A 14,145-nucleotide genomic window follows, 5' to 3' on the forward strand; every position below is an offset into this window, starting at 1 on the left:
GTGTGTGTGTGCAAACTTGATAGATAGAGAGTTAAAATTGTTGCATTGCATGCATCCATTAGAAGAAAACAGTAGGACCTGTCACATGTCATGGTGTGGGACAAGGAGCGATGCTGTCACTCAGATCCAGGCCACAACCACAGCTGACAGAATAATCAGTCCTTTTAATAGAGGAAAGCTGAAGCGGAACCCAACTTTCCCACACTCTGATGGCTTCTCACAGCCAACCACAGCAAAGCAATTCAGATAGAACTTATTACACATGCACAGGACGTTCCACCGTTGCATTAGCAGGACCGAAAACAAAAAAGCAGCACCAGCGTCTCCCTCATTTCAGTCCATTATGTTTACTTATTGCACATCACAAACATTTTAGTGTCTCTAAATTCAGTCATGCACTTGGAGATGAATGACAACAAAATTCCATTTCCAAAAGCAAAGATATTGAAAAATTCTGCTGGGACATTATTCTACAAAGGTCATTATATGGATTTTATGGCCAGTATTTCTGTCCCAGCATGAGTTATATGGTCAAGTAGCTGTTTTTTTTATTATTATTTTGAAGGCCATTTACTTACAAAAACACAGCCACTCATTCAGGGAGGGAAATGTAACACGAATAATTGCAATAAATAACCACTATCAGATCACAGTTTAGATCAAGCATGAGTATTTGATTATTTTTTCATGGGAGTTGAGACCATATTGATATGCATTCTCTAAGAGCATGTTTAATAAATTTGAGTTCTTCTAAGGTGACCCATGTGAAAAGGGTTGCACTCTTGCTCCAGATAACAGCAACACGAATGCACTGCAACAAAAAACGCTGGATTTACTTGATTTTCATTCAAAACTAGACTGTTTTAATTGTAACATATGGTTTGATAAATTGGACAGCCTTGACTTTTCCTTTTTTACAGTGCAGATACTTCATGAAATTAAGTTTCCGGGAGTGCTGCTGTACAGTTGTGTCCCTTATGACAGTGCTTCTGTAGAGCCGCTGTTCAGTCCAATGTAATAGTCTCAATTGACCTCAACTGAAATGTGTCATTAGACTAGAGATATCATACATTACAGCCAAACTATGTATTATGAATTAATAGCAAGACAAATAAATCAGTCTCCTCAACCCCTTTGTTGTTACTGCTCACTTTCCTGATTGTTGACTGAACTTTTTTACTATCTTCTCAACCAGACATCTCTTTCTAAGTGCACTGCACTGTCCAACACACTTCCAAACCATCTCCCTGATTGATATGTCTCTCTAGGTCTAGCTCACCAACCCTTATACCGCTCCCACTTAACTTCTACAAGCTCTAAAACCATGTCTATATACATGCATTTTCACAATTAAATATAAAACACAAATGTGTCCCACTGGTTAATAACACAACATTCAATTAATTAGACAGAATAAACATGTAACGTTAACCCCACATTAATCAGTGTCAGCTATATAACCAGAAAAGAGTAGAATGGATTTCCAGGCAATGTGTTTGTTCAAATACTGAAACAAATCAATTCATGGAAATTCCACCATGTGAGAATACATTAGGAATTTGGTTCAATACAATAATTTCATTGTGAACAACAATAATGGCTAAACGCATAAATTAAATGCAGCCGTGGCCTACTGGTTAGCACTTCGGACCTGTAACCGGAGGGTTGCCGGTTCGAACCCCAACCAGTAGGCACGGCTGAAGTGCCCTTGAGCAAAGCACCTAACCCCTCACTGCTCCCTGAGCGCCGCTGTTGATGCAGGCAGCTCACTGCGCCGGGATTAGTGTGTGCTTCATCTCATTAGTGTGTGTTTCACTAATTCACGGATTGGGATAAATGCAGAAACCAAATTTCCCTCACCAGATCAAAAGAGTATATACTGTATACTTACTTATACTTTACTGCAATAGTTATTGCAAAAAAAAAACCTTCGGAATAAAAATAAGGAAAGGTTTTTTATGGGTTGCCAGTTCACTTACTGGCAATGTGGATTTTATTAAAACGGGTTTGGGGGTCCTCCCCCAGAATTTTTTTAATTTGTTTGATGTGATGTCCTGTATTCTGGTGTATTTTAAAGATGGCCAATACTAAATTCAATCAGATTCATAGCCTACATCCTGTTGATATTGAGGCAATGATTCCATGCAAAGGTTTGGGCTTGAGGGCCCCCTGACCCCTTGGGCCTGGGCCCGGTAGGCCCGTGCAGTAATCCATCCCTGCTGGTGGCATGCTTTTGAAGAGATACAGATATAAGTATTTCCTTGGATCAAGTCTTAAAAAACAAAGAAGTGACCTTCATCCATGCAGATTATTTAAATGGCATGTCGGAAAAAAAGCATATCTTGTCATTTAACTGTGGCTTGAGTTGCTAAATGCTACTGGTACTTTGTCTAAAATTGTGCTATGGTTAAATCAAAAGAAAATGGAGCTTTTGGTCAATAAACATTCAATGTGGGGTGTACTAGAATGACTATTTTGAAGAATCTCATCAGAAGTATGTGGTGAAGGGTCTGTGATGTTTTGTGGCTGTTTTTAACCCTGTATGCTGCCATAGGAACCTCATTAGGATTGATGGCACCATGACCTCCATGACATGCAGGGCTGCCTGGACATAAAATAGCTCTCAGTCTTCCATAGCATATCTCATAAAGCTGGAAAATACTAAGCAATTGATTTGAGATCATTCCTCTTTTCAAAATATCTCCAGATTGTCAAGATTCAATCTGTGTATTCTCTTCTTAAGATCACCCCACTGGTTTTCCATCTGGAAGTTCAGATCAGGGAACTGAGATAACCATGGAAAAACTTGATTTTGTGCTTAGTAAACCATTTTTGTTTATCTAGACGTTTTGGATCAATGACCTGCTTGATGATCCAATCATGACCCACATTTAGTGTAGCCTATTGGCATCCAGATTTTGATTAAATGCCAGAGGGAGGGTTTTTCTTCTCAGAATGCATTTGTTTTCCCCTCTGTTTACTCATTTTGAATTTGATAAAAGCATCAAGTCTCTAAGATAGAACAGGGGCAACAAATGGCTGGAACGGTTGTGCAGTGCTAGAAAACTCAAAATCTAATTTCATGATCTACAGTATGCTACATAATCAAGCCCATCTACATAGGTTAAAATTATTGGATACTGTTTTTAGAATTGGTTTAGATTAAGTGTTAGTTAGTATAATTTGTATTTTAGTATATTTAGTATATTCTTTATCTTCTACTGTCCTTATTGCTTAGTTGTGTTTTTATATCATATATTTTTAATTACTTGTTCTGCTGTTAGTGAATGTGTGTGTGTTGTCTGTATGCTACTGAGACCTTGAATTTTCCCTGGGGATCAATAAAGTATCTATCTATCTATCTATCTATCTATCTATCTATCTATCTATTATACCATGCAAAGAAGAAATTATATTTAAACATGATCTAGAAATGCCGCTGTCTTCTCTGGGCCTGGGCTCATTTTAGATAGATCAAGCCGAAGTGGAAATTTGTCCTGTGGTCAGACCAACACAAAATTCGAAATTCTTAGGGAATCATGGACTTCGCATTCTCCAAGGTAAAGAAGGGAGGGACCATCCAAATTGTTTGCAGTCCACACAGTTCAGAAGCCAGCATCCATGATATCAGGGTACAGTGCCTATGGTATTGGGAGCTTGCACAACTGGAAATGGTCAATGATACAGGTTTTGGAGCAACATATTCTGCCACCCAGATGTCTTTTTAATAAGCCCTTGAATATTTTGGGAAGACGATGTACAACAGCGTAGTATTGGTACCACAGTAGACGAGTCCAACTGATGGCCTATGGCCCTAATTGTGCAGACTTCATGAAACAAAAAACAAACAACACTACAAAGACCTGAACTCCAACAGCTGGTCTACTCAGGTTTAGAGACTGTTGTTAAAAGAATAGGTAATGCAACATGGTGGTAAACATGCCCATCTCAATGTCTTTGAAACATGTGGCTGGTTTCAATTTTTAAATGAAGATATATTTTCCCCATAAAGCAATAATGTTTCTGTTTTGTTTCAAAATGTAATGTGTTGTCTTTGGACTATTCTTCACTATTTTATTTTCCAATTTTGGAAACTAGGTTGTAAATATGAAAATACTCTTCCAAAGACAGAATGTGATCAGATCCACTCCACCCTGTGTTGGACATGTCCAAACCTTTCCAGATATCAATATATTGTGACTGTGGGAATGATCTCCAGAGCTATTCACACAGACAAAAAGGATACAGTGTTTCATGTCACGTGTTGCCCTCACACACACCCTGCTTACCATCCATGTACTGCCATTACTTTCTCAGGAGGGTACACCTGTATCATTAGAGAAACAACATCTGGACATCTGACTGGTTTAATTTTCACCGCTGATTTTTATTCTAACAGTGTTTTCATTATTATTTTAAAACACTACTACAAAAAATCTGCATTAATGATGGCATATGTTTCAGTGAACAGCGCTAGCAGTGTTCAGAAAGCGCCGCGCAACCCAAAGTGTGCAAGGTGCAGAAATCATGGGTTCGTGGTGCCGCTGAAAGGGCATTCAGGTAAATGTCAGTTTTTTTCATGCAAGTGCTGGAAATGCTCCCTCATAACCGAGAGGACGAAGATAATGGCAACACAGCGACGACTGAAGAAAAGTCAAAGAGATGAGATTGCGATCAAGGAAAGTTTGGCGGTTTTAGCCAATCAAGCTAGCACTGCTACAGTCAATGGTGATGTGCTGGATATACACACATTGCCCCATGCAACCGTACACGAGGCTTCGAACGCCAGCCTCAGGTCGGACGGTGTCAGTCGCATGCCAGCAGGAGGAACTGAAGACAGCAAAACTTTCGTGGAATTGGAGGTAGCTCCTAATGCTTTAAATGGCCATTTCACCAGGCAGACTACTGGTGGTGGAATTGAGGTTGGAGTTGGGGGAAGCCGATCTTCTGGTCCGGTTTGTGGAGCACCGGATGCCCTCACAATGAATAGAAGTAAGTGGTTAAATTAGCATTCTAGCCAGGAGCATGTTTCCCAAAACCATAGTTGCTAACTAACTCAGCAACTTAGTTGGTTGCAATGCAGTGTCCCGTTGCCAACCAACTAAGTTAACAGGTTAGAAACTCTTTTTACGAAACGCACCCCAGCATAGTTAACTAATAATGTGAGCCTGCGAATACTTTGTTGATCCAGATGTGCACCTCAGGGCAATCGGTTTTGAGCAACGTGACTGTTACAAACCTTGCAGTCGCATGACTATGCAGATACTAACAAATAAAAAAAAACTAACATTCCCGCCCTGGATTGAAGAGGATACATAAAGTTACCAAATATGATTGTGCATGTTATATACATTTGTTGTTAATTTCAGTGGGGAATTAAATTAAATAACCAATCTGGTGAAGACCCCCTCATGTGCACATTTACTCTTCTAGACTCCGGTGAAATGGTGGCAGAGAGGGTCCAAAGAAATGTCTACATGGGCGAAAGGATGACCGTACCCCTACATGTATATTCTTACCCAAACGGATACGCATGTCCTGCCATTTTAGTCAACCTACAGCCACAGGTGCCATTCAAGGACCCATTCACCTTTCGTCACTCTCAGTCTGGCTTGGCTTATGCATCAGATCCCGTCTCACCTCAGGCAAGTTTTCAGTTTTAGTCATTTGTAAGTATGAAGCAATTTATTTGGTAATTGATTTTACGTTTTGCGTGTGTGTGTGTGTGTGTGTGTGTGTGTGTGGGGGGTCTTTAAACATAATAAGGGCAAGGGGGGCTCGTTGTCTGGTTCAAATACTGTATACTACAATATACTGTATACTACAATATGTCTACAATAGCAAAGGACTTTTAGTTGATTGTCTCTGTGTTTCATCTGTAGGATGGTTGCATGCCAGTATTCACTCCTTACTCAATGTCGTGTCCTGGGTTGCTGGAGGAGGTTCCCATGAGACACCATCTGTATTTCCCTCAACACAGGGAGTCTGGAGGAGGGAGGTTAATGTCAAGGGCCCACCTTGATTCAGGTGGGTGGTCAGGTGTCTTAGCTAGGTTTTAAATGTGAGTTTCATAAGGCTAAACCATAGTACTTAAGAGGCAAAATCCATTCAGAAGCTGTTCTTTGAGGCCACTCTAAATTGTTTCGAGGTCTGTACTGCACATACAAAATAGAAAGTGATTTGTTTGTCTTCTGTGCAGCTGAAAAACTGCAGGACAGCCAGGGCTCTGACATCGTATCAGTGGATGATTCTTCCCAGGACACCGCATGACACAGAGGATTTAGGATTTCCTGACAGCATGAACTCTCTACATTACAGTACTTAACTTGAATCAGTTAAATCACTTTTAACAATTTAAGTATAGCTATGAAAACTTTGCAATCTGAAAATTATTGAATGAATTTGAATCACATGTTTGCAGAGAGAGAATTCTTAACATTGATCTCAATAAAAGTTTTTGCCTGAAATTGCACTGTGCCTATTTACAACGGCATTGTTCCCACCACTTTGGCAACCATCAAATGCTGGACCTCTATAGAAAGCTGAGAACCTGTAGTTTTCGTAGGAAACAGTCAAAATAACTGTGTGATGTACTGACAAAGAGTTACAGAGGCTAGAATATAGTTTTTTCTTTCTGCCGGATTACAAGCATCTCTGAACTGACCACATTTCAGCCCTCTAGGTCACTTGATATCCCTTAGAAACACAACTGAGCCCTAGCACCAGGTCTTGTGAAGATGTGTGCAAAAGTAGATCAATATAGAATGAAAATATGAGTGCTTTAGACTATTATTTGCCAAGGTATGCCCATACGTTTTGTAAAATGCCTATGGAAACTCCCCATAGGACTTTTTGTTATCCAAAATGCATACTGACAATCAAATGCTTACTGCACATGATCCCCTTTGTGTAGAAGCATAATCCTGGTCTCAAATGAAAGGTAACACTTTGAGGTTTCTTGTGGACTATCTAGATTTTATGTCAAGTGTTCTGATATAGACTGACTACACAAAATATGGAATAATTACAAAAAAAAGTCTCTATTTTTGCATTTACTTTGCTGGTTCAATGAGTGTGTATAAGATAGACTACATCTGTACAACTAATGTTGGATAACACAACATGAAGATTCAATTTCTATGGATTCTTGTGAATATTTCAGTACCCAATATGTTGCATCTACTTATTGTGCTGCAGCTACACTACACCAAAAGCGGAAGAGGGGGGCATTTTGAATCAAATGTAATTGACATAACTAAATTAATCTGAGAATGTAAAGCACTATACAGATTGTACATGAAAAAAGTTGTAATTTTTGGATTCCCAAGAGTCAAAGCTTTGAAATGGTGTATAACATTACTATGCTACATAGCAATATGGTGCATACAATTGATTTAGAATGTTTGGGGTTAACCGGCCCAATCCAAGGGACACTGAAAATTATGTGGTTTTAATTAATGAAAGAAGATTATAGAAAAACTTTTAAAACTTGTAGCCAAGAGGCATTTGAGATGTAAAGATTACTCTAAAACACTTGACATGCATGCTGAAAAGGGCATGGTTTAATTTTTTCTTTTCAAATCTGATGTTCTCAAATGTATGATGCAATACAAAATGTGTTTTATCTCTGAATTTAAGCACTGTTGCTTTAACTGCACCTTCTCCCCATTTTTAAGCATTGTGGTCTTGAAAATGTTACCCAACCCACTCTCTCTTCACATAAAGTCACTACACTTCCACAAATAAATGTTGTAAATGGCACACCATGGAAACAGTGCCCCTGGGTGGATAAGGCAATTATTGCAATGGGAGGACAAGTAACCATAGCTTAATTAAGCCTTGTTTAACCAGAACCAAGTGAAGGAGTGAATGTACTGCTAACCAGCACAGTATGGCATGAATGTAGCACAAGAAAATCAGTCAAGGAATGACCATTAAGATGTAACATAGTATTTACCCAGAAATGTACATAAGTTATTAAAACATTCCAAGGCATCACTGATTACTGAACATTTAAGATACTGTTACAGCCTAAGAGAGGGTGCTTATTTCATATGCCACAATTTCTCTTCATTGGCAGGCCTGCCACAAAAAGAAATGTGTTAAAGTCCACATCCTTGATGCAATTTTCAAAGATTTCCTGCACCCTTCTTTTCACACAAATATAAAAGAACATGCCTTCACAAAAATACTTTCCATTTACAATGAGGTCTTACACTTGAAAGAAGACAAAAAAAAAAATAAAATGGGCAGGCTTTAACCATCCGGTGTGAGCCCAAGATCAGATAACCGAGTCAGTGGGAGAAAACACATCCGTAGGAATTCTGCACAATTGGCCAGGCTTAAGTCCATTTCCATGTGTTAGAGGCCGCAAAAGGCAAGTCCACGTCTCTTCCACATCTTTTGATGAATACTATGAGGCCTCATTTTTTGTTTTTCATTTTCCTTCTTGTTTCCTTGCCTGGCCGCTTCTAAGAAAACCAAGAGAAACAGATAAGTACAAGGCTACAGAACTTGTTAGCAATTGAGATTTGAGCAGTGGTGTGATGTTAAACAGGCTATCCTCATTGTGAAGTTGGATTGAAATTAGACAATCACCTGATATTCACCACATAGCTAGCCTATATCATTAAACAGTAAATAATCTACTCATAATAAAGTTATCTGATTTTGTATTAAACATGTTTTAGATTTGTGAATAGAGAATTAGCAATGATTTAAAGTCTATTATTTCAATCTATTGGAACAGTTGCAGTAATGCAAATAGGTCAAATGTTCTTTGTTGGATGTAAAGAACTATAGGTCTGTTCAAGTCCTATGACCGACCAACGGATGTACAGTTAAGAACAAAATTATTCATACCCCTAGCAAATATTGATGTGATGTTGATTTTCTCTTGACCAATATGTTTGTTCTGACTGAGAATGACACTGCCACATGCCAAAAGGTTGTAAGACATTGTGGTAAAAATATGGAATCAAAAAAATAATCGTTTTTATCTTTTTTTACATTTGTATTAATTATAATATTCTACCACATTGTAATTATAATATTCTACCACATTGTCTTACAACCTTTTGGCATGTGGCAGTGTTATTTTCAGTCAGAACAAATCAATATTTGCCAGGGGTATGAATAATTTTGTTCTTAACTGCAGGGCTGTAGTCAAGACCACCTTTGTCGAGTCCAAGACAAGTCCAAGACCAGGACTAGTCGAGACCAAGTCAAGACCGAGTCCAAAGAGGTTCGAGTCCAAGACAAGACCGAGTCCAAAAAGGTTCGAGTCCGAGTCAAGACCGAGTCCAGACAATCAAGACAATCATTTTGGGTTATTATTATTATTATCTAAAAGCAAAAACAGTGTGAACACACCCAGGATTTGTAAGTGTAGCCATTCCCCTTCTCCAATATTATTATAGGGCTGTCAAACGATTCAAAATATATATTTTGAAATGAATTAATCTCGATTAACCGCAATTAAAAAGTCCCTAAAGACTAAAGCTTCTTAAATGGCATATTAAATACAACATAAATCACAAAATTAATGAGTAACCACAAAGGTAAAAGTAAAACACTTTTATATCATTTAAATGATAATACTGACACAGTAATTGTGTTTTAAAGTATTCATTTCTTAAGAAATACTACACATTTGATGCTGTTTAACTCATTTGTAAATGGTGCACTGTCACTTTAAGCCCATTGTGGCCACGTTCTCATAATGATCTTTTTTTTACCAGCTCCATTGAAATATAGCCTATAGCTAGTCCACAAGCTCTAATATTGTTTGTACCACATGTATTGTACAATATTAACAATGATAAGCATGATATTAAGTTGGTATAAACAGTTTTCATTCCTTTGGAAATACAAGCAAGTAATGACATGATGCTAGCTAGACATTTTCTGTTTGCAATTAAAAGTGAATGATGAGCCTGAGCCAGTCACCTAGCTATCTGAATGGAATGTGTTTCAATCGGCATAATATGTGCTTCATGTTAACAAATTATTGAAAACTTCAAGACTCACCAGTTCCATTACACAAAGGCAAAGACAACTCTTCATATTTTTGTCCATTTTTCAAATCACAGTGAGTGCAGCCTACATGTCATACATGTTTATAACTGGTCAGTAGTGGAAATCGGATAAATCCGCTAATCTCCTCTAACCTCGCCTTTGTTGCCTTCCTTTTTATAAGTGTCTTATATTAAAAAGGAGATATCAATTATCATCAACAACGCCAAGCCAGCTGGAGCCTGCCAATCGTTTTCTCTCCTTCTCGGTAGGCCAGACGCCGCTCTCAATTAAATGGAGTAGCATACGTTCAAGTTGGATCTTAATGGAGAGGACCCGAAAAGTATCGTCTTTATGTAACTGTTGCTGTTGGTGCATTTTGACATTGTAAACGTTATCTAACAAGAGTGAAAAGCAGTTTGCAGTAAAGCTACTATTTGGCTAAATGTTGGTTCCTCTTTATCTTCAGCTAACTCCACAGACAGTAAAATAAACTCTCAGGCTTGCGGTTTTAGGTTTTACGGCTTCCGTTACGTGACATCAGCCCCCCACAATGGTAATGGTAAAACACTATTGAGTGTTTTGTAACGCATTATGTATTTCAAAATGAATCGCGGCGATTAACACGTTAATTTTGATGGCCCTAAAGACACCTGGACTCGGTCGAGACCAAAAGCCATATTTGGCAAGACCAGTGGCCGAGACCGAGACAAGACCAAGTCCAAATACTAGCGAGTCCGAGACAAGTCCGAGACCGTAGAAAAACGGTCTCGAGTCCGGACTCGAGTACTACAGCCCTGCTTAACTGTATACCCTATTAATGACCAAATAAACATTATATTACAATACAAGAGGAAAAATACTTGTACTTCTGAATACTTAAAATTTTCAAAAGCACATACTTCTGTACTTCAACTTAAGTAAAAATCTGATTTAGCATCTTTCACTTGTATTAGAGTAATATTTGACAAGGTGTATCTATACTTCAGTCATTTGAGTAAAGGAATTGTGTACCTTGTCTACCTCTGCATGAATATATTTGTCCGTAAAACTTTGGGAAACTCAAATGGAGCGTTCTACTAGCATTGTGAAGAGCCGTATAATAAAACAAATGAATGCTGACTGCTAAGGAGAAGAGCGTAGATCCATCCAAAGTATACTTACATTGCCCTTCTTTCCACCTTTTCCAAATGACTTCCCTCCTTTTCCTCCCTTCCCATGTGCCATCTTGGCACGGAATCCAGACATGTCGTTGTGACTTTCTTTGGTGTTCCATTTGGTGCCCTTTTTCTTGCCCCCAAAACCAAACTTGCGGTCCTTGAACTTCCTCTTTGCATTGGGTCTAAGCATGTACAGAGAATGTTTTAACTTTTTTGTAATCATTTTCCCAAATACTGTACTTAAAAAAAAAAAACATCACATAAAACATTGCTTCTAGCACTCTGTATTTGACTACATTTATCCATTCTGAAAAGTCAAATGGCAAAGTACGGATCACCTATTGAGCCAATGTAGCTTGTTGGTTTACAAGCTTTTATGTTTATGACCTTATGACAGCAACTTGTTACAGTTTCAGTGGGAAAATTCACTACTTAACCCTACAAAAGTTGGTGATAATTTCAGGCCCTTAAAATCATGGACCTCTGATGAGAGCTCTTACCCTTTTTTATTTGTCTGTGCTTTAGGTGGTCCTGCACCTTTCTGGTTCTTGTCTTGATCTCCTTCCAAGAAATCCAGTTTGTCCGTCATACCTGTTAGAAATATGATGTGGTTCAACAGGCATCAATAATATGGTTAAAGTAATTGACAGATGTGGGTAATGAAAATGTTATTTGTGTATCACAAAGCTAGCCGGAATCCCAAACTACTCTACCTTTTTGATATTTCTTTACAGCAGACATCATGGCCTTCTTCTCTTTCTGTCTCTTCTGAAGGACTTCAACTTGAACCTGGTGCAAAGACATCAAAACCAGCATAAAGGTACAAAAAACATGGACCATGTCTAGGGTTCGGTCACACCTGATAAAAGCAGGACTCACCTTTTTACCATACTTTCTCAGCTCTCTCAGTTTCTTGGCTTTCTCAGATTTTTCCATTGCCGTCTGCTTGATGAGCAGCTTTTTCCTGATCTGTGGCAAACAATAACAGAGACATCTTGTAGTAAATCCAGGACAAGTGTGTAGTAGTAGATACGTGTCAAATTATAGATGCCGCTGTGAAACCACTTTGACTATGTTATGTTTGTATGTATGTAGTATCCACCAGGTATGCAGTATCAAATGTACAGTGATGTACAATGAATATGTACCTGCACAAATACTAAAGGATGACAAAGGTAATTGCAGTTGTACAGGAATGCAATAACTAAAAGGTGCTTTAAGAGACGTTACACGGTTTCTAAGCTAAACAATTTTTTTTGTCAAAGGCAAACATCACCTCATCATACGCTAGCTGCCTGTGCCCTGAATTCAGTGTAAAAATGCTGTCTCTGTGGACAACCCAGGCTCCAAAAACGGCAACAAAAACAACTTGGTGCAGTCTGCACCATAAAATCATAACAAACTGTTCCAGCCAATCAGAGATGAACTGCACATTTAGGAGAGTTTTAATTGCATGGGGGGGAGGGGGAAGGAGTAGCGAGCTAGCGCTCGGTTTTGTTTGAAAGTCAACAGAAGTGACGTTACCCAACATTGCTTAGAGCACCTTTAAGACAGAAAAGTCGATTTGTGTTCACTGGTAGGTAACCACAATACGAGGACAAACCTTCTGCATATGTTGATCTGTTTTGGACATCTCTGCAAAATAGTCCTCTGGACGTCTGGTTGGTATATTCAGCTTCCGTAGTTTTGGCAAGGCTTCTAAAACTGTTGCCTGGGCTTGACGATAGCTGTGAGAGAAGTTTAACAAATCAACTGAGTTTTGCTTTGAAATATGGATATACTTTCGTAATGACACCTCCAGTTAATTAGTTTACAATGGACATCTCAGACCTTAAATCACATAAATATCTATTTTGTTTCATTGCAGGAAAAAAAAGAGAACTGGTGTTATGATGCAGGCTTCCCAGTATCTCATACTCACAAAAACATTTCCCTCTGGAAATCATCTTCAGCATTTATTGCTCCACTTTCAGCAGCCAACTGTCTGCCTTCAGCTTGGGCAACTATGTCAGCGGCTGGCATATTGCTCAGATCTAGTCTCTCAGCCCATGGAAGACTCTTGCAGAAGTCAGACAGACACTGTTTCATACCCTCCTGCAAAGAATGAGTCAATAGGAGCAGAGTGTCATACAACTCACATCGTGGTTTCTTTGACAAATCAAGGCCTTCCATTTCAGGATCGAATCAGCGTACAATATTATGTTGTGTTGTGAATGATGCAGAGTAAAACGTCGAGTCTGTGGAATAATAATGTTCCTCACCACATTGTTGGTGAATTTCTTCGCTTCTTCTACAGGGATGTTTAGACCAGGTTTCAGCAATCCTTTTGCGAATGCCTCTTGTAACTTTAGACATAATTAAATATACTGTTACACAAAGCTATGAACACGTTTCCACACTAGTTATAATCTCTGTTAGTAACTTTAATGCTAAGAGCAGAATGGAATTAGAATGGCCAGTAAACATGCAAGGAGTCATTTATTCATCTAAGAGAATAATAGTTCGAACAGTACACAAACAAATTAATGACCAAATCCTTTTACAATTTCTTGTACATACAAACAAACCAAATACAACCTTACATTCATGATAATGAGTGATCACACATGCCAGTTTAGCGTTAGCTAGCTAACTTACATGTAGCTAACGTTAACGTTGCCTAGATAGAAACACCTCACCTCTTCATCAGACATGTCACTGTCGTCCTCTTCGGATTCAAAACCCATCTGTGTGTCTACCTCCGTGGTGTCCATCATAACCGATTCGGTACAACAAATAATAGGTGACACTACTTATTTACCTTTCTAACCGTGTAGCTGCCTCAGTCACATGTGAGGCTGAAGTTGGTGCACCGCGCATTTTGTACCGTGTAGTTCCGTGTGCTCATTATACTAGATCCTGCCAAAGAGTTCTTTGATCCTACATACGGAAAAATAACCTCGTGAAAAATATTGTTTTCCATATTTCAACT

General features: G+C 38.7%; 2 protein-coding genes across 2 annotated transcripts; one reads left to right on the top strand and one right to left on the bottom strand.

The window, feature by feature from the left end:
- Positions 1–4,282: 4,282 nt before the first annotated feature.
- LOC125305760 (doublesex- and mab-3-related transcription factor A2-like) lies at positions 4,283–6,459 on the top strand. The gene is made up of 4 exons (XM_048260696.1): positions 4,283–4,992; positions 5,434–5,645; positions 5,883–6,027; positions 6,200–6,459. Exons 1-4 carry the CDS (start codon positions 4,446–4,448, stop codon positions 6,268–6,270), a joined length of 975 nt encoding a protein of 324 aa, XP_048116653.1. The 5' UTR covers positions 4,283–4,445; the 3' UTR covers positions 6,271–6,459.
- Positions 6,460–7,934: 1,475 nt separating this feature from the next.
- Positions 7,935–14,051, bottom strand: ebna1bp2 (EBNA1 binding protein 2). Its single transcript, XM_048260708.1, has 9 exons — positions 13,853–14,051; positions 13,436–13,519; positions 13,096–13,268; positions 12,778–12,901; positions 12,054–12,143; positions 11,888–11,963; positions 11,675–11,765; positions 11,179–11,356; positions 7,935–8,471 (listed from the first exon to the last, which is right to left on the bottom strand). The coding sequence occupies exons 1-9, from the start codon at positions 13,928–13,930 to the stop codon at positions 8,424–8,426; spliced, it is 942 nt and encodes a 313-aa protein (XP_048116665.1). The 5' UTR covers positions 13,931–14,051; the 3' UTR covers positions 7,935–8,423.
- Positions 14,052–14,145: the final 94 nt, after the last annotated feature.

Source organism: Alosa alosa, chromosome 1, assembly GCF_017589495.1.
Source record: "Alosa alosa isolate M-15738 ecotype Scorff River chromosome 1, AALO_Geno_1.1, whole genome shotgun sequence".
Taxonomy (NCBI): Eukaryota; Metazoa; Chordata; class Actinopteri; order Clupeiformes; family Clupeidae; genus Alosa; species Alosa alosa.